Here is an 18,398-nt window from a genome sequence, read left to right as displayed (position 1 = left end):
CCGCGTAGGGGACAGCAGGCAGGACAGGCAGGGGATGTGCCGCTGCCAGCTGCTCCCTGGGGTAACAGAGGCCAGCAAACCGCAGGATGTTTGCTACCACTTTATTATGACAAAGGCTACAAGCCACGTTATTTTTAAAGTGCATTATTATTCACCATCAACAAACCACAGACACAAGCCTGGCGTAGTGCAGATATGGCCAAAGTGGCAGAGGATGCTGAGCTGAGAGCAAGGTCAGGGCGAGCCGAGCAGACGGGGAACGGGGCTCAGGCAGGTGCTGGGGTACAAGCACTGCTCCAGACAGACCCAACCCCCTCCCAGCCTCAGGAGGGCATCACCGACAGCAGGAAGGACGGGACAGCCTCACCAGCAGGCGGGGAGGCTGGAAAAGTCACGGCACAGGGCTGTGCCAGGGAGGGCTCGGCTCCTGGGGCAGACCCAGCACCCCTCTGCGTTTGTGGACCACAGGGCTAGGACGGGGCTGCACCTTGGGAGCCCCACGGCACCACAGAGGAGCAGGGCAAGGGCCCCAGCACTGCTCACCCCTGTGCGGTGCCCCAGCCAGTGCCCACCATCCTCCCCCACAGCCCCACAAAATGGGGAGAGTGGTTCTGGCACCCTTGGTGCCACGTCGGGGCTCCACTGGGCTCCTCGTGCCATCCTGGGAGCCCAGCGCTGGCCCCCAGCATCAGGCTGGGCAGGCGGCTGGACAGCCCCATCCTTTGGGGGTCACCCCAGGCCCTGTTCAGGGAGGAGCCCCCCCCAGCCTGCTTCATCCCAGGCCCGGAGCAGCATCCCTGCAAAGGTGCTGCTGAGGGACACCAGCCAGCTTGGGACACCTGTGGGCCCTCCAGCCCCCGAGCGGTACACGGCGCCCAGCTGCCGGCTGAGAAGGACTAAAGTGCTTTTTTTTCTTTCTCTTTTTGCATGGGGTGCTAAGGCCAAACCTCACCCTGCCAGAGAACATATCCCCTTTATCCCCAGGGCCAGGGTCAGAAACCCCATGGCAGGTCTCTGAGGAGCCATCCCTGGGTTGCTGCAGGCAGCAGCAGGTCTCTGCAAACCTCAGCTCAGCAACATTCAAGTCCTGTGCAACGAAAGGCTCCTGACCCACTTTGCTGGCTCCTGAAGGCCCCAGCAGCTCCCACAGAGCCCACGCCGCTCTGACAGGGACCGTCCTGACAGAGGAGGGTGGAGGAACCAGCTCCGGTATCTCGTAGTCAGGAACCACCTGCCCATCTCCTGCTCCGGGTGCAGCCCCAGCCGGCCCGCAGGACCATCCCTGCCGCAGCCCCAAAGCTGCCCAGCAGAAGCGTCCCCACGCCAGCCCCAGAAGGGCCACGCAGCAGAGCAGCTGGGGAAAGCTACAAGCCAGCCAGCCACCCCACAGCCACGAGAAAACGCCGCAGGCTGGAAGGGCTTCCTCAGGCTCACGGGCTCCTGCCGCCTCCGGACTCCTCTTGCAGCAGCACCCCTGTGACATTGTCTCTAACCAGCCCAGTGGCACCCCTACCCAAAGTGACGGTTCACATAGTGCTGCTCTCCCCGTCCCCAGGCATCATGCCACCCCACCCGTGGCCAGGCGGTCTCTGTCCCCCAGCCAGCTGGGGCAGAGGGAAACTGAGCCCCAGTGACAGCAGCCTGGGGCCCAGGGACTGCTGCAGCCACGTCTCTATGGCTTCCAACCCTGTCGCTGTCCTCGTCAACGGGACAAAACAGGCAGCAAGAGGTGACACCCAAGAGCGGAGCCCATCGCAGGGGACAGGGCTGGAGGGGAGCACCAGCCCCTCAGCTGCGCCCCGGCTCTCGGTGCAGGCAGTACCTCACTCACTCCTGTTCTTCCAGCAGCCAGCAGAAAATAGAAAGAGACTGAGGATTTGCAGCTGTCCCTCCTCCTGCACCACAGCTTGTCTTCGAGGCCCCGGTGCCTCGGTCCACGGGCTCCCTCCAGCCCGGGAGGCCGCCTGCAGAGCGAGGCTCCGGAGCCTGCCCCAGCCCAGGGCTGGCAAAGCTGCCACCCCGGCACCAGCCGCTCACACTCCTGCCTTGAGTCTCTCTCTGGGCGTCTGGATGGCAAGTAGCACTTGTGACACACACAGCAACGGGAGCAGCAGCAGTCATGTCAGCGTGAAGCAAACATGGCATTGCTTACAAGGTGCAGCAGCGAGGTGTGCTGGGGACCGCCCCGCACAGAGCCTAGATGATATCCGTCTCCCTCTCTATGCCGACATACTTCAGGGCGTCTGCCTGGCTGTACCTACAAGATAGGAAAGTCACCGCCGCTGCGCTGACCTCCTGCGCTCCTCGCAAACGTGCACACAGACAGCGGGGTCAGCCCTGCGCCCCAGTCCCCAGCCAGCGGCTCCCCAAGGTACCTGTAATCAAAGAAGAGCTCCTCTCCCGCCTGGATGGCTCTCTTGGCAAAGATCCCTATCCGGTGGTCTCCGTTCACCATCACAACTGCAACCAGAGAGATGACATCAGAGAGGTGCAGCTCCAGCTCAGGCCGGGAGGTCTCGCAGCACTTCTGCCCTGCCTGGCCGCCTGCCAGCACCCTGGGGCCACGGCACCCAAGCTCCTGCCTAGCAGGAACAGGGTGCTCCCCCGGGAGCTCCCCGCTGCGCTCTAGCAGCCACCTCTCCTTGTGAGGCCAGGGCCACCGCAGAGTGACCGGGGGCCCTCGCCACCAGGAATGTGATTTGCTGTGGAGAGGAGGAGACTTTGTCCAAGTCTTTGAGGTTCTGCTGCTCTCACAAGCTCAGGGTGACGTGGGACCCCCGAGAATCCGCTGCAATCCCAGAGCTGAGCAGGACCCCCAGGCGCCAACCCCACACCGAGCTCTGACTGGGCAGGGATATCTCACCTTTGGCATAGCAATTGGGGTTCACCGAGTGATTGGCAAAGCGGATTTTATTTCCTTTGCGGGTCGCATCAACAACAAAATCTGTTAAAGAAAAAATAAAACAAAACAGAAGAAAACTGTAGTGTAGAGACAGGCCTGCCGCTCGGGCAACAGATGGGCTGAGACTGCCCACCCGGCCACCAGCCCCTGGCCAGGGAGCCCAAGCCTCCCCCGGTGAGTTACCGTTGTTGAGGTTGAAGAGGAAGCTGGACATGTACTTGTCGTAGACCTTCCCTCGCCGGTCAGCCTCGTCCTGTGAAATAAGCTGGAGAAGGAGAACACCATGAAAGAGACTCGGCACCGCAGCGCTCGCCCACCTCCCGGGAACACCCCCCCTGCCCTCCCACCCCACCGGGCAGGAGCTCGCCAGGGCTCCCAGGGAGGGAGCAGAGACACGAGCTGGGCTCCCAGGGAGCAGCACGTCCACAACACGCTCCTCCACAGGGGAGAGCTTAGAGGTGCTGAGATGGGTCCCCACAGAGTCAATCGCTCAGCCCGGTCAGCGAGCCCACGGCCGAGCCCGCGTGGGTACGCCGTCCCCGCCACGCCAGCGGCTGGAGGAGGCACTTCCACCGGCCGCAGCCTCCCAAGCGCACAGCACTGACCTCGCCGCAGTACTCGGAGATGAACTCATTCTTCTGCACAGATTCCTTGATGAAAGTCCCCCAGCCAGCGACATCCGACGGTGCCAGCAACAAGTGCTGGAGCCAAGTGAAAAGGAAACGGTTACGGCTGGCAGGCCCGCTACCTCCCAGCACACAGATCGCACCCCGTGCAGCCCAGTTGCCCTCCCAGCACAGTTGCACATGCCAGGGTGAGGGCAGTGCCCAGGAAGAGTTGCCTTGTGCTGGCTGCCACGCTCCAAGTCCCAACACCACAAGGTCAAGGAGCAAAGGGGAGCCAGTGCCTATCCAGCATCCCCTGGCTTAAGGTGACACACGGCTCCCTAGAGACCCACATGACATAGCACCATTAGGCTGCAGCTGCACATCACTTAACACCCACTAATTTTGCATCTTTCTCTGAATTTTTGTCTTTTTTTACATCCAATCCCTTGACCTGACCAGCAGAATTCAAAACTAAACCTGTCCCTGGAGTCACTTTTTACGCTCCCTTACTCTCATCCTTCCTCAGGCAACTCCCATCTCCCGACTGTCACATCCATAACCCATACTCCAGATTAAAGGCTAAAGAAGCCTGGGGCAGAGCAGCTTCTCTTCCAGACCTCCTTGCTCAGGCAGCCGCAGGCGGCTCGCACACCCGCTCCTACGGAGGCACCGCGGGCTCCGTTTACCGGCTCTACGCTGCGGCAGCTCCCTGCCAGCGTGCCAGAGCCACGCTGCTGTCGGTACCTTTTTGAGACCTCGCTGGATGCTGCAGTTCTTGCAGGAGACCACCTTGCAGTCCCAGTGCTCCGAAGCCCCGCAGGTCAGGCAGAGGTCCGGATCGCACTCCCGCACAGCCAGGTAGCACGGGCACTGCTTGGTGTTGCACTGGGTTTTACAGCGGCAGCCTGGGAAGCGGTTCTGACCTGCAGCAACACAGCCCGTGGGTTGGCACCCTGAGGTTTTTCAGCCAACAAGGGGGGGGCCACGCAGCGTCCCTGCCCCACAGAAGCCCCTCCCGAGCCAGGTCTCACCCTGGCAGGCACAGAACTAAGCCTGCCCGTGACCAAGGGCCACCCTGCTAACATAAGGAAGGAATCTTTGTGCTAATAAAGAACTCTACATCCACGCTGCTCTGGGCTGCAGAGACAGCAGCCCCCAGTCCGCCTTCCTGCGCCCCCCACCCCCCTGAGTCACTAGGACACAAGACAAGGGGAACACAAAGCAGCCTGGGCACCCAGGAGCTGGAAGTAAATCACAGCAATGCTCCGAGTGCAGGGGAGATTTGAGCACCGCTCACACCTCGCAGAGCACAGACCGCACACAGGGTCCTTCCCATCTGCACAGCTGGAGCTGCTGCTCTGCCTCTCGGGACTAATTATGTGCAGTTTGAAAATAAACTACATGTATTGGGTACTGGATATCCAATAATATCCAATATATTGGATAATATAAATGTCACAGATTGGTACAGAGAATTTGGAGCCCGAGTTGGCTCCCTGTCACCCTGTTGTCCTTCTAGCCCCAAGTTGTGTCACAACCCTTAATAAATCCACCCTCAGGAGCCCCACCGGTGTGGGCAAGTGTGGTTGTCTCCATTGCAGAGCTGGGAACAGAAGCCCAGAGGGAAAAAAATAACGGTGGCAGAGCAGTAACCCAGCTCCCACCCTAACTCCTGGCCACACATCCTGCTCTCAGGGAACCAGCAGCATCACCCACGGGTTGCGGGTGCTGGATACAGACACGTGGCTGAGCGTTCTCGCAGGAACACATCTCTCAGCTGCTGAGAGTCACGGGGCAGCATGGAACAGTTTCCCTTTGGACTTTAGCAGACTGCTCATCCAACTGCTGCAGATGGATAGAGCACCAAGTGCAGGAATAAAACAAGCCTCTCCAGCAAGTCCCAGCTCTGCACCCTCCCTCTGGTCTGTGTCAGGAGAGCTGGCTCCTTTCCTGCCCGACAGGCCTAGGTTTCTCCTTACAGTCAGGGTTGCACTGGCAGAACTTCTCACAGAAATTCTGAGTCATGATGCAAGGGCAGGAGCTGTCACAGGGATGCTCGGGGTGGTCGCAGGGCTGGTAGTTGTACACCTGGGTAGGTGAATTATCTAGAACAAGAGAAGAAACGCCCGGATTAGAAGCTGCACGTTGCAGAAGCGTTTAACAGCAGCACACTCAGGGCTTTGGAGCACGGGAGGTGCAAGCTCCCCGTTTCCCCGCAGAGGACAGGGAGCCCAGCAGCACCCAGCTCCCGCAGACCCAGGGCTGTGATCACCGGCACATGGCGCACCCCTGCTCTGCCCCAACAGCCCCTTTTACTGCGGGGCTGCCCACCAAACCTCGCCTCCCCTGGCTGCACATACAGCCCCAGAGCGTGCACTGGCACGGCAGCGATTCCCACGGCACAGCCACAGCGGGGCCAGCCCGCGGCACCCCGAGGAGCCCGGGGTGGGGGGACCTGCTCCCCCTCTGTGCCACCGGGCTGGGGAGCAGGATGCGGCCGTCCCGCTGCACAAGTTGGAGCCGGAGCACCTGACCCCGTGGGTGAGCGGCCACGCAACCTTGCGCCACGCAGCCACAGCACACGCTACCTTTCTTCAGCTGAATCTTCCTGCAGTGCGCAGCCCACAGCCTGCAAGAGAAGCACAGGGGGTCTGAGGGGACGCGTGACCTGCTCAGCACCGCCGGTCAGCGCGGCAGCAGCAGACAGGCGACTCCAGCGAGGCTCTCGGGCGGCTGCGTGCATTAATAACCCCCAGCCAGCCATAAAGACCGTAAGAACGATGCAGCTACAGCAGAAATTAAGGCAAACGCTACAGCCAGAGTCACACCGGCCACGCTGGGATCAGCGCACATAAAGGAGGTTGTAAGTCAGGGAGCTGAGGCCAAGGCTGCTCTGAGGGCAGCAGTACCGGCCCTCCCACAGCGGTGCGGCACTGCAGGCGGGCACCATCCTGCCCTGCCCTCCGGGGCTGAGCACGGGGCCACAGAGCCTCATGGCTGGGGCAGCAGCACCAGGGAGACTGGCCAGGGGCCAGCACTGGCCAGCAGCACCAGCAGCCCTGTGCGACAGCGGGACGTGTGCGCAGATGGGAGCCAGATGGGGATTACCAGGAATGCGCTGGCACAAAAAGCAGTGGATCTGGTTGCATTTTAAGAACAAAACAAGCTTGTCCAACACTTGCCTGTGCTTCCTTTTCTTCTTCTGGGATGGATTCATTAATTCGTTTGTTGGCAGTTTTGTTATAAGCGACTCTTTCACTGCAAACTGAAAGACCTACCAAAGAACAGAAGCAAAAAGAAGAATAAAGTTCAGTGTACTCAAGTTGTTTTGTTCTAAAGCATAAAGAGAGTGCCAGCAAGCACACACAGGGGAGCTCCCAGTCCCGATGCCAGCAAGCTTGCAGTTCTGCCCCCAGTTTCACTGACCACTGGTGTCATTGCTTCTCCTGCCTGGGACAGAAGAGTGCCCACCCTGCCAAGCACACCCACCCTCAGACAAGGCACTCTGGAGGGAGCTACCAGCACCGGGCACGCACAGGGCTCATTCTGCTGCAAAATAACAACACTGAATACCTCCACAGTGTGTTAACGCAACATACTCCTGGAAGGGATTTGTGGCAGAGAAGAAAAAACAACAGGGGAGCAGCGGCCAGGGCCCCTCTCCTGCTGCTGGGCACCCACCTGCTTGCATGTCTTTGTCCCCAGCAGCCTGGCAATTGAGCAGAAGTTGTTGAAGTAGGTCCCGTGGAAGACACGGAAGAGCGATTCCTCGGCTCCCGTCCACTCGACGGGCTCCTGCGGCGTCTCCACCGCGAACAGCTGGGAGGAGGCTGGGCTCAGCTTCTGCTTGGTGGGGGTCTGGCAGCGGGAGTTTGCCTCTGGCAGGGAAGGCAGACGTTAGGCCAAACACAGCATGGCAGCACACGCCCTTGCCATCACAGCTTGGAGGGCAGCGGTCCCCCAGCAGTGCCCGACACCCGGTCTCGCTCCAGCCTCCCCACCGCGCTCCTGCCTCCGGTTGGGCAGCCCAGCGCTGGCTGGGATGGTGGTGCTGGCCCCCTGGAAGCACCAGAGCCACCATGCCACCTTCCCCTACCAGGGCTGGCCCAGAACAGAGGCCTCCAAGCCCGGCAGCAGCACCAGAGCAGCCCGAGGACGAGGAAGCCGCTCTCTCCGCTCCCACCCGAGATGGGACCCGGACACACGGGAGCCCTCCGCCCCCTGGGAGCTCATTCTGCCACGGCCAGCACCACCTCCCCTGGCTCCCTGTGCTCGCCTGCAGCCCCGAGGAAGCGCTCACCCCTGGCAGGTTCACAGACCAGCCCCCTGCCCCGGCAGCTCCCCCGCCACTGCTCCATGCCACAGCAGGGACAGCGCGTGGGCTGGGACACGTCCCTCACGCACAGCCAGGCGCTCAGAGCTGAGGGCTCTTGGCTTTGCAGGGCCCAGCAAAGCTCTTGCTTTGCCTGAAAACGTTCCTCCTTCCTGGGAGAGGACAGTGAATCCCGCAGCAGCGAGGGCAGGTGTCCCTCATGTTTCCTTAAGCCCAGCTGGAGACACCGACTGCGTTTGCCAACCCCGAACGGCACAGCCCGGTGCAGGACGCAGAGGCAAGGCAGGGAGCGCCCCAGCTGCAAGGCGCTGCCTGTCCTTACTGCCAGAGGGGCGCGGGGTGTCTCGGGGCTGGCATCGTACCCGAGGAGCTAGAGGCCCACTCGTTGCCCGTGTCTCGGTCGCTGTCACCCTCCCTCGTCTCGGCGACGGTGGAAGCCGGGTTGTTTGAGCAGGAAGCACCCACCACGTGGTGCCTCCGGCGGCGCCGGCCCGAGCACTTGGACCTGGGGTTGTGCAGCGCAGCAAACTCCTTGGCTCCTTCCTGCAAGCAGAGCAGAAGACAAGGCGGGTGGCAGATGACCAGGGAACACAGAAAGGTTTTTCCACAGGCCCTGGGACAAGCCCTGCCCTGCCACCACCAAGAGAAGGTGGAAGACCCACCAGACACTACCCCTTTGGCACCTGCCAAGGCCCTGCCAGCACTGCACATTCCTGCTTTGCTTCCTTCAGCATCGCTGCCTGGTGGGAAGAGGCTCCCTGGTCCTCCAGTCCGCTCCCTTGCCTCCTGCCCTGACAATGACGCTCTCCTGGCCTCTCCCTCTGCTCCAGCCCTGCAGCTCCCCAGGACACGCCATGTCCCAGCCTGCTGACCAGCTCCGACACCACCGAGCGCACCCATCTCCCTGCCACCAGCTCCGATCCCCGGTAACACAGCTAGGCTGCATTTCTGAAAGATCATTTTCAAAGTAGTTTGAGCCTTCCCCACATAGGCTAGACTCCTTCCTCGGCATTTTTAACCTGGGCTTCATCTTTCAAACGCAGCACTGAGTCCAGAGAAATCATCTGCCACCACAGTTTCCCATCTGCCAGCTATGAAATCGGTCTTCATTGCAGATTTGCTAAAATATGCATCTGGTAAGGTCTGCATTTGGATTCATACGTCCCTGAATCCAATGAGGATTAGAACTAATTCTGAAAAATCATTAAAGCTGCGAAAAGGACCCACAGAGTTCTGCAGAGCAGGGTTGGCCAGGCCACTTCTCTCGTGGTTTCAAAAGCAGCAACGCAGAAACATACCAGCCAGAGGAAACAGTCTGCTCCGCAAGGATCTGGCTCGATCTTGGTCTCTCTATTCTTTCGTTTGTACACATTAGGAGTAGCATGAAAAGCTGAAAAAATAATAGTTATCTTTACTATTGCATCCTCCAAGAGTCTCCCCCAACGCTGCAAGGGACAGGGCAGCACGAGCTCAGCGAAGGTAAGTGGGAGCCTGGCGCAGTCAGCAAGAGCACCCGAGCAGCTCTCCCGGCAGCAGGGAACGAGGCGGCGGGACCTCCTGGCCAGCCCTGCTCCAACCCACGACGGGGACTCGGCAGCAGTGGGGGAACACTTGGGAAGGAGAGGCCATAGGAAAAAGATCTGCTTTCAGACTGAAACAAAAAGACCACATGATCTCAACATTATATCTTTTAATAAATAATTCACTGGAAGGAGTCCTGTGACTTTCCAAAGAAGCCCTTAGACCTGGGAAACAGCAGGTCCAACAGCTAATCAGTATCCAATAGGCTTTGGCAGGACAAACCGCAGGAACATGACTAAGATGAAGCTGTAAGTTCCAGTGAGGCAACAAAACACAGGGGCATGTCCAGACTTTGGAAGTGAAACATTCATGCCTTTCCCTGACGAGCTTCTGCAAAGCAAGAGTAAAGTCTAGTCGTGGTGGTATTTCTGGCACAAACTGCCAGGAGGCTCGAACGCGGCGTGCTGAACAATGGTGAGAAAGAGGGGACGGCCACGCAGGTCGCTTTACCATCCGTTTGAGGAAATGAGTGGAGCCGTCTTTATAAAAGGCTTCTGGGCACCTGTCAGCTCCTAAGGCTCCACTGCAAACTCCGGGGAGGCACCACCCTCTAAAGACTGCAGCACAGACACTAAGCAAGGCGTACAGAGGTATGAAGCACTGAGGAAAAATGAGGAGAAAAGGGCTCTAGGGAAGCGTCCGGCCGAGACTGCACTTACGATGCAGAAAACAGTCGTATTTGAAGCAGCGGCGGCAGAAGAGGGTGTGGAAGGAGTGCAGGGACTGCTCCCGCTGGACCGACTTCGCGCACGGCCCGTCTATGTTGGGAGTGCACTGCGGCGGCAGCACGTTCGGGTCCGACACTTCCGTGAGCTCCCGGTACCTATTCGACAAACAGAGACACCCACAGATGGGCACGCTTTCCTAATCCGGGGCGTTTTACACGACTACGGTACTAACTGGGCCAGCAGGACTCTGACCCAGCTGCCTTGAGGCTGAAAACTCAAGTTTCTAATGCTCCGAAACCGCTCTGCTCGCGTTGCCTGCGGCCAGCCGAGCTCTACTTTCTGGTCAGAGCACAGTGCTGTTTTTTCTGAAATACAGATTTCGACTCTTGCTAAGAAAGGTAACAGACAACTTAAGTAGAGATCTTCTACCTCTCTTTCATATCGTCTGGGAAGCCGTATTCAGGAAACATAGAAGAAATAGCAGTAAATATCATGTCATTTGGAAACCGCTTCTTTGAACACTTCTTGTTACCTAAGGAAAAGAAGACAGACAATTCCTCAGTTAAGCTGGGTGTGAACGTGTCTTTCCTTCCTCCACAGCGAGCGATTCCAGTAGGTATTCAGGACTGTATTTTAAGAGGCAGAAACATAATCCCATACACAACAGATAAACCTCTTGTCCTGCAAGCAGGCTAAGCCACTTCCAGATGCAGTGCACACTGCTGCTTTCAGAGTAGTGTAAGGTATTGATGGAAGTGCTAACGACTTCTTAAGAGTATTCCTCTTTATCTCTACCAAGACAGGATTTGCAGACAATGCTTTTCTACATCTGCGAAAGCTCCTGGTATTTGTGCTATACCCGCATCGTTACAAACCAAAGACAAAGATGAAACTACCAGTCAGCATTCCTAAGGTCACCCAGGACACATGAAAATCCCACAACCAGAGCTTCCCTATGCAGTAAGACCTCCAGGTGGCACAAAGGAGGGAAGAGGAGCACTAGTATGTGGAAAACAGGTCTGGAAAGGCTTTGAGAAGGTCCCCACCTCCCTGGCCTACAGCAGAATCAGATCTACCTCCAAACTCACTGACAGGTGCTTGCACTTTAAAACCTCCATCAGCAGAGATCCCACAGCCTCCTCAGATAATACCCTGCTGCTTTACTAATCTTACCATGAAATGTTTTTCCAGATGACTCATCTAAATTCTTCCTCACCACACTTTAAGCTGGCGACTTCTCACCCTGTCCACAGGGGACAGTGAGAACAAATGATTTCCCTTCTGCTTTTGACTACCACCACGCCAGAACTTGCCAAGCTGGTCGCTACCCTTAGCAACACGTTAATAACCACCAGTGACGTCAGGAGAGCAGCAGCCAGCTACTCAGGCAGGGCAGGATGGAAACATGACCAACATAACCCCAATTTCTGTGGTCAGACCCACCTTCCACTGCAATTCGCTTTCTTTTCCTTGTGACCGGCAGCTCCTCTTTCCCATCCTCCTGTTTAACCTCAGAATCGTTGTGTCCTTCCTCCTCCTCATCCGAGTACTGATTCAGGGCGTTCACTAGCTCCAGGAACACAGCGTCACTGATGAGGACTGACCCTGAAATCATTTCTAAAACACAGAGATGTCAGTCGGTTTGCGCAAGCGCCATCATCTTCCACACTCCTCATGGTGGTAAATCACAAGCCAGCCCCACAACACCATTAGCAACCAGAACCTTCCTCTTAATTTTGCAGGGATAGGTGGGATTTTAATGCTAGAGAGCCACAGGAGTAGTATCATTTTTAGCAATCAGAGGGCAGGCCACACCAGAGAGCTTTCCTCTGCCTTCCTCCCTCCAGGCAGAGTTTTATGATGGGGCAGGCAGCACTGTAGGGAATCATACTGGCTTTTTTAATTTCTAAAAAGGCTGATTAAAGTCTTGGCTAAGGTTACAAGTGGAATGAGTTTGCTGAGCTCCTCCTAACCGCTAGCACATTTTTCAGCATCCCAGAGCACACCTGTGAACCCCCGTGAGCAAAAGCATCAGCTCCAGAGCACCTCGGCCCTAGAACGGAGCGGGGTATCAAAAGCAGGACCGAGTCCTTGCAAACCAGACCCGCAGAGCGTGTTCCTGTTTTTCTGCCCTAAATGCTCCACAGAAAACTGGTTACTGCTGCTGCCACCACTTTTGGACATCTTAACTACTTTGATATGTTGTTTACAAGAGTCTGAATGGACAGCGCTGACTGCTCCTAGATTACCTTCCTCTCCATGAACCTTCCCATCATAGTTATTAATGAGTTCTTCAATGAAAGTTTCATCTTCTTCCTTCACCTCATCTCCCATGTAAGGGATATTACACAGAACAGTTTCATCCTCCACCTGAAAAGAGACCAGATGCAGTTCAGAAAACCAGTGCTTACTGGTCTCCAGCCAGGCTGTGCACCCGAGGCTGCTCCTGTCCGTTCAGACCTGCAGACAGCACTGGACAAAGCAAAGGTTCAGCCTCCCCAGCTCCGGTTTCACATGTCTCATCACTGACATTTCACTGTTATCCCACACCAGAAGCATAACTCTGACCCCTGAAAGTGCAATTTGCTTTGAAAAAGAAGAGCAGTGCCTCCAAGGCTTACAGAAACTCAGAAACACACATGTTGCCAAGAATAATAAACAGCCAAAAAGTGTCAGAGGGATCGCATTCAAGGCAGAGTAGAACTGGAACAGCGAAAGGCAAACCAGTAACTTGCTCCATGGAGGGCCAAAGCCAAAGCTGAGGAGCACTGTCACGTTAACCACAGGAGCAAGGACACTGGGCCTTCATTGCCGTGGCACCACCGTCCCCCAGCGCCACAGGAGGCTTCAGAGAGCCCACCAGGAACACATCCACACCCCACACCAGGCAAAGAGCCAGGCTAGCCACGCACCACCTGCTTGTTTAACAAATAATCCCAACTATGCCACATCAAAATCTGCATTTAAATCACCCCCCTTACTGGTAGCAACCAAAGAACTAATCCTCGGTAGCATCTTTAGGATGAGACCAGCAGGGTAATCCAGTCACAAAGGAAAGGATCTAGCTAAGAAATAAAACTCTTCATTTAAAAGGGAAGAACAATCTTAAGAAGAAAACAAAACACCCCCAAAATATATTTACCCCTTAAATCCTATGGAATAACGGTGACCCTATCAAGGAGTCAGGTGTAAAGGAGAGACTACCTGGGTAAGACAACACGGATTCAAGGCTGTTTTGTGGGATTCAACAAAACAAGCAACTAAACCAGTATTTTCCATCACCTCTCGAGCAGACATCGTTTGAAACAAGTGAGCTGAAGAAAGCATCATCACCCCACAACCAAGCAATAATTACACCCCAACCGCACCGAGACCTTGCACCCCAGCACCTCCCTACGTACCATGAAATTCTGCTGGAGCGGGGACCAGGAGTACATAATGGGCACCAGCGCCACCGTGTTCAGGGTCCTCATGTACAGCGTCTGGCTTGGAAATCCCGGGAAAATGCTCTCAACTGTACACTGGAATACAGAGAAGGGCAGTGAGGAAACTGGGAAGCAGTTGCAGGCAGAGGGCAAAAATCACACTTCAGGACAAACACACGGAAACCCCACATTCACTCTTGGGGACTCCCTCACAGGAAAACCCTTTGGGTTGCTTTTTTTTGCCCATTTCTGCAACCCAGAAGAGCGCAAGGCACGGCCTGACACTGACACAGGACAGCACACATGAAAAACAACCCCCTATCCTCACAACTCCGTGCGAAGCCCTGGTTCTGGAGTCCATACTTTCTGCTGCTGTGTCCCTTTCCTGCTCCACACCTGTTTTAGGAACGGATGCCCGCTGACCGGCTTCATCAATTGCACGGGCTGGACCCGAAGCTTCTTCCAGTCTTCATTCAGAATTTGAGTCTTTTCATGAACCTTCGCGAAGTTGGCCACAAACAGAGACTGCAGCGAGAGAGAGCAGCACTCGCAATTTAAGAAGTCACACCAAGAACAGTAAAACCCCTCCTGAGATTTTCCTTCAAGTACCAACACGTATGCAAGGCAGAGCAGTTCAAACTGATGATACTGATTAGAAGGAATCCCAATTAAACTCAGCATTGGTACAAGACTAGCAAATCTACAAAATCTACCCAACAGCCCGTAGCTTTTGATAACTCCTGATGATCCCAGCCAACCTCTTCTAAAATCCTGCCTGCCAAGGAGAGGAGCGCCGGACTAAGTCAGCCAAAACCCACCGACTCAGGTTCAAGCAGGGAAATACTTTAAAGAACAAGTAAAAATGAGTCCGCTGGTAGTCGTTAGCTGACCGACTTCTGCGTACAACAGATGCTGATGGCACAGCTCAGGGCTAATCACGGAGGATGAGGAGCAGCTGTATCTCTTCCAACTTACCCAGCTTGCAACTCCAGCTGAGCTGATCAGCTCTCAGGATGAAGCACCCCTCCAAGAGCTGCTCAAATACCATAAGCTAAAGCAAAGTATTTAGGAAATACCCGTCAGCCGGGGCTACCTCTGCCTTTACCTTGGCTCCCATGTTTGCCTGAAACCTCTTGAGCTGCCGAAGACGCATATATTCAGACTTGACTTTTCTTTTCCAGTATATAATACACTTTGATGTCGGAGGAGCGGCAATTTCCATTTTTCTGTAAAAGTACAGAAAGCATAACTAGCAAACGATGGAGAGCTTAATCCTGTAAACAGGCACTATTAGAGAAAATAAATCCTTGTGGATTTTAAATGCATCATAGACTTTAACTAGGAAAAAAACATGCAAATCCACACTAGCCCTCTATTTACAGACCCCCCACAGCTGGAAAGGCTGGAGGGCTGGTGGAGGTGGGATGCAGCAGGAGTGAAGCCAGTGACCGGGACCCCACCGCAGGCAGAACCTCCCGCCTGCCCCGGATCGGGCCCAGGGGATGTTCGCTGGGGGGAGCCCCCCCCCCGGGATGCACCACTGGGGACTGCAGGCCGTGGGGGGGGGGGGGGGGGGAGGGTTGGGCAGCGGTGCACCCCCGGCTTGGCTCTGTCCCTGCTCCCCCCCCCCCAGGAAGCCACAAGGCCCGGCCCGGCGGACAGCACCGGGGGGCTCCCAGCCGCCCCACCCCGCCCCGGGAGCCGCAGCACCGACGGGGGGGCTCAGGGGTAACACGCACTGCAGCGGGCCAAGGCCGGCCGGCGCCGCAGGAGCGGGGCAGCAGGGCCCGGCCTCGCCACCCCCATCCCCAGGCGGTACCGCGGGGCTCCCCAGACCCCCGGTCCCCCCCGCGCCGTCGGCCCGGCCCGGCCCCTCCCCGCCCGCACTCACTCCTCGGCCATCGCGCCAGGGGGAGGCCGCGCTCCCCTGCGCGACTGCGCATGCGCCACGCCCCGGGACAGCCCCGCCCTGCCTCAAGCCACGCCTCCTCACATAAAGCCACGCCTCCTCTCCCCAGACCACGCCCCATCGCCCCAAGCCGCGCCGCGCCCCGCCCCGCCGGGGGAGCCCCGGTCGGTCCCGCGCGGGACCGGGGCTCCCCCGGCGGGGCGGGGCGCAGGTCCATAGCGGCAGAAACGGGTGAAGCCCCGCGGGCTTGTTTCAGCCCGGAGAATCCCCTGCCCCCGGATGTGGGAACGGATCGACCCGGTGGCTCCGAGCCCGGTGCCCAGCCCGCCCCGGTACCAGCTCGGTGCCGTGGGCTCGCCCATGACCCGACCCTACTGCTCGGTCCCATGGGACGAGGGGGATGCCGGTTGACCTTCTGTCCCCCCTCCCCATCCCCGCCACCGAGGCCGCGGAGCAGGCAGCGACGGGCCCGGTGTAACGGGGAAGGCGGGTGCCGTATCGCGGCGGGGTGCTGGCGGGGCCGGGCGGGCCCCGGGCTTCCTGCGGCGGCGCCGGGCAGGAAGCGGCTGTTGGCGGCGGCTTTCCTGCCCCGGGGGCCCCGGCGGCGGGGAGCGGGACCAGGGGCCCCGTCTTCCCCCCCGGTCCCGTCGGACGGGGCTGGGGGCTGCCCCAGGGCGCTGACTCCGCGGCTCCGGGCGCTCCAGGCTCCGGGGAGCCGCTTCTCAGCGCTGGGGAGGTGGCCCCGACGCGGGGGGAGCGGGGGCTGGCCGGTGCCCGCAGCCCGCCCGGGCCCGCATCTGATGCCGTCGGAGCTTCGCTGAGTCAGGCGGGGGGGCGGGGGGAGCCCGGTGTCCTCCCGACCTTCCCGGGCATTGGCTCGGAGCCGAGCCGGGGATCGGGATAAATCCGCGGGCGTAGCCCCAGCCCGGCTGCAGCGGTCCCGGCATGGGATGATGCTCCCCGGGATGCGGCTGCTCCGCTGCCGGCTCCTTCCCCTGCTCCTTCCCCTGCTCCTGCCTCTGCTCCAGCGGGGTAAGGGCAGCCCGGGGTGGGAGCTGCTGCAGGGCGGGGGGGGGGGGCAACAGGAGGGGCTGCGCAGAGGCACTCAGGGTGTCGGCCACAGGGTCTGGTTGGGCACCGAGTCCCCACCGGGTCCCTGGCTCATTTCTACCCCACCCCATCCCACCTCATCCGTGCTGGGTGGCAGCTCCCCTGGCCCCCCCATCGTCAGAGGATGCTCTGGGCAGGGTTTGCTGAGTGCTTCCCTGCCCACGGGTTGGTGTTTGCTCAGAAACTGCCCTGCCCCGGTGGCAAAGGCCAATGCAGAGCCAGGAGCCCTGGCTCCCCTTCCCTCCTTTTGGCCCAGTCACCTCTGCTTGGCCTGGGAGGAGGAGGAGGGGTCTCCGGTGTGCTGGGACCACCCCAGCTCATGCCCCAAAGCCGGGGGCAGTGGGCTGTGCCTGGCTGTGCAGCCCTGGCACCCTGTGTCTCATTGCTGCAGGGCACGGGGATGCCGAGTACGGGGACCTCGAGGATGAAGGTAAGACCCTGGTGCCATCGGCCCAGCACGGCTCTGGCCCCGGCTGCTGGGGCACTGCCACGGCCGCGGGCTCTACTGCTGGCAGAGGGGGTGTCTGCCCCCCTGGGGGACAGGGCCCCACTCGCCTGGTCCCCTGGGTCTGCCGGTGCGACAGCACCATCTGCCTTCCAGGTCACTACCTGTACCTGGACGAGGACGGTGAGTAGAGCTGCCCTCCTGCGACCCTGGCTGTCCTCCCCATCCGCCCACAGACCTCGTGGGCCCCATGCAACCTGTGCTGGGCTCACGAGAGCCCCGGTCCCAGCTTGGCTGAGTCCATGGGGCCCCCACAGCTGCAGGGAGCCCCAGCGTGGGACCCCCAGGGCCACAGGGTGGACTCCCGCATGGGACCCCCATGGTGGGCTAAACTGGTGAGTGTTTCCCAGGCGTGACCCCAAACAGCCCCCCCCAAATCGGGCTTGATGGGAGAGCTGGGGGCAGGGCGGCATCACCAGGGTTCTGGCCGGTGCTGTGCAGGGCTGCTGGAGGTGCTTGGGGGGGCGGCTGGCTGCCAGGACACCTAACCAGGACTGGATCTCCCTCTACTGCTGGGCCCCCTTCCACGCCACCCTCATGGCCATCCCTGAGGGCAGCCGCTGCCGCTGGGACCAGATCAGCAGGTGGGTCGGCGTCAGCCGCGGTGGCGGGGCTGCCATGGGGCCACTGCGGTGGATGTGTCCCTGTCCCGGCAGGCTGGCCTCACACTGCCCCCTCCACAGCACCTACAGCGAGCTCTCCAGCTGCACCCAGCTGCTGGCCCAGCTGCTCTCCTGCCCCTGGCCCAACACTGTCCTTGACACCTTCTTCCTGCAGGTCCACGCTGAGTACTTCACCAACTGCACGGGGGCTGGGTCCCCCGGCTGGGCTTGGCCATGGCATGGCTGTGGCTGTGGCCGTGGGGCTCAGCTGCCTCGTGCCCCTTGCAGCAGCCCTCACACTCAGCAGAGCCCGGAGGGGCTCAAACCCGGCGGGCAGCTGCCCAGCCCCTGCCTGCCCCCATGCCCACGAGAGGCTGGCAACAGCCCCTTCCCTCCCAGCCCTGGGAACTAATGAGTGGGCTGAGGGTGAGGGGGCAAGGCAGAGGGGACGGGGGTCTGGGTGTCCCTGGGGCTGGAGTGGGTCCCGTGGCACAAGGGACGGCTGGACCTGGGGCTCTGGGTGCCTGTATCTGCCCTGGGTAGGGGGGCAGTGTCAGGAGGAGGGTCTGGGGCGCTGTGTCCTGACCCTGTGTGGGCTGAGCCCCTTCCTCAGCACCCTGGGGTGGGGGCTGGCAGGGAACGCTGGGGATGCCAGGCTGCGGGGGGGGGGGTTGGGGGGTTTGGGGGCTGGGCCTTGGCTGGCTGCCACCTTCCCGTCCCTGCCCATCCTGTCCCTGCCCATCCCATCCCTGCCC

The 18,398-nt window shown here is 59.2% G+C and overlaps 2 protein-coding genes across 3 annotated transcripts; one reads left to right on the top strand and one right to left on the bottom strand.

Annotated features, from left to right (window-relative positions):
* Positions 1-87: 87 nt before the first annotated feature.
* On the bottom strand, positions 88-15,491 carry EZH1 (enhancer of zeste 1 polycomb repressive complex 2 subunit). Its single transcript, XM_037411357.1, has 20 exons — positions 15,409-15,491; positions 14,623-14,743; positions 13,914-14,042; positions 13,494-13,613; positions 12,342-12,462; positions 11,536-11,709; positions 10,522-10,624; positions 10,084-10,247; positions 9,142-9,233; positions 8,206-8,386; positions 7,192-7,388; positions 6,693-6,784; positions 6,099-6,139; positions 5,490-5,615; positions 4,255-4,433; positions 3,508-3,603; positions 3,086-3,167; positions 2,864-2,944; positions 2,376-2,460; positions 88-2,257 (listed from the first exon to the last, which is right to left on the bottom strand). Exons 1-20 carry the CDS (start codon positions 15,417-15,419, stop codon positions 2,197-2,199), a joined length of 2,256 nt encoding a protein of 751 aa, XP_037267254.1. The 5' UTR covers positions 15,420-15,491; the 3' UTR covers positions 88-2,196.
* Positions 15,492-16,085: 594 nt separating this feature from the next.
* Positions 16,086-18,274, top strand: LOC119158843. 2 transcript variants are annotated; one of them, XM_037411234.1, is made up of 4 exons: positions 16,086-16,966; positions 17,138-17,164; positions 17,483-17,625; positions 17,725-18,274. In XM_037411234.1, exons 1-4 carry the CDS (start codon positions 16,661-16,663, stop codon positions 18,053-18,055), a joined length of 807 nt encoding a protein of 268 aa, XP_037267131.1. In that variant the 5' UTR covers positions 16,086-16,660; the 3' UTR covers positions 18,056-18,274. The 2 variants fall into 2 exon arrangements, 1 of the variants encoding a protein (XP_037267131.1); XR_005107989.1 differs by having other exon boundaries at positions 17,138-17,625; positions 17,819-18,274.
* The last annotated feature ends 124 nt before the right edge of the window (positions 18,275-18,398 follow it).

Source organism: Falco rusticolus, chromosome 18 (genome assembly GCF_015220075.1).
Source record: "Falco rusticolus isolate bFalRus1 chromosome 18, bFalRus1.pri, whole genome shotgun sequence".
Taxonomy (NCBI): Eukaryota; Metazoa; Chordata; class Aves; order Falconiformes; family Falconidae; genus Falco; species Falco rusticolus.
Note: the sequence above shows the minus strand (reverse complement) of the source record. Positions and strands in the feature narration are given on the sequence as shown.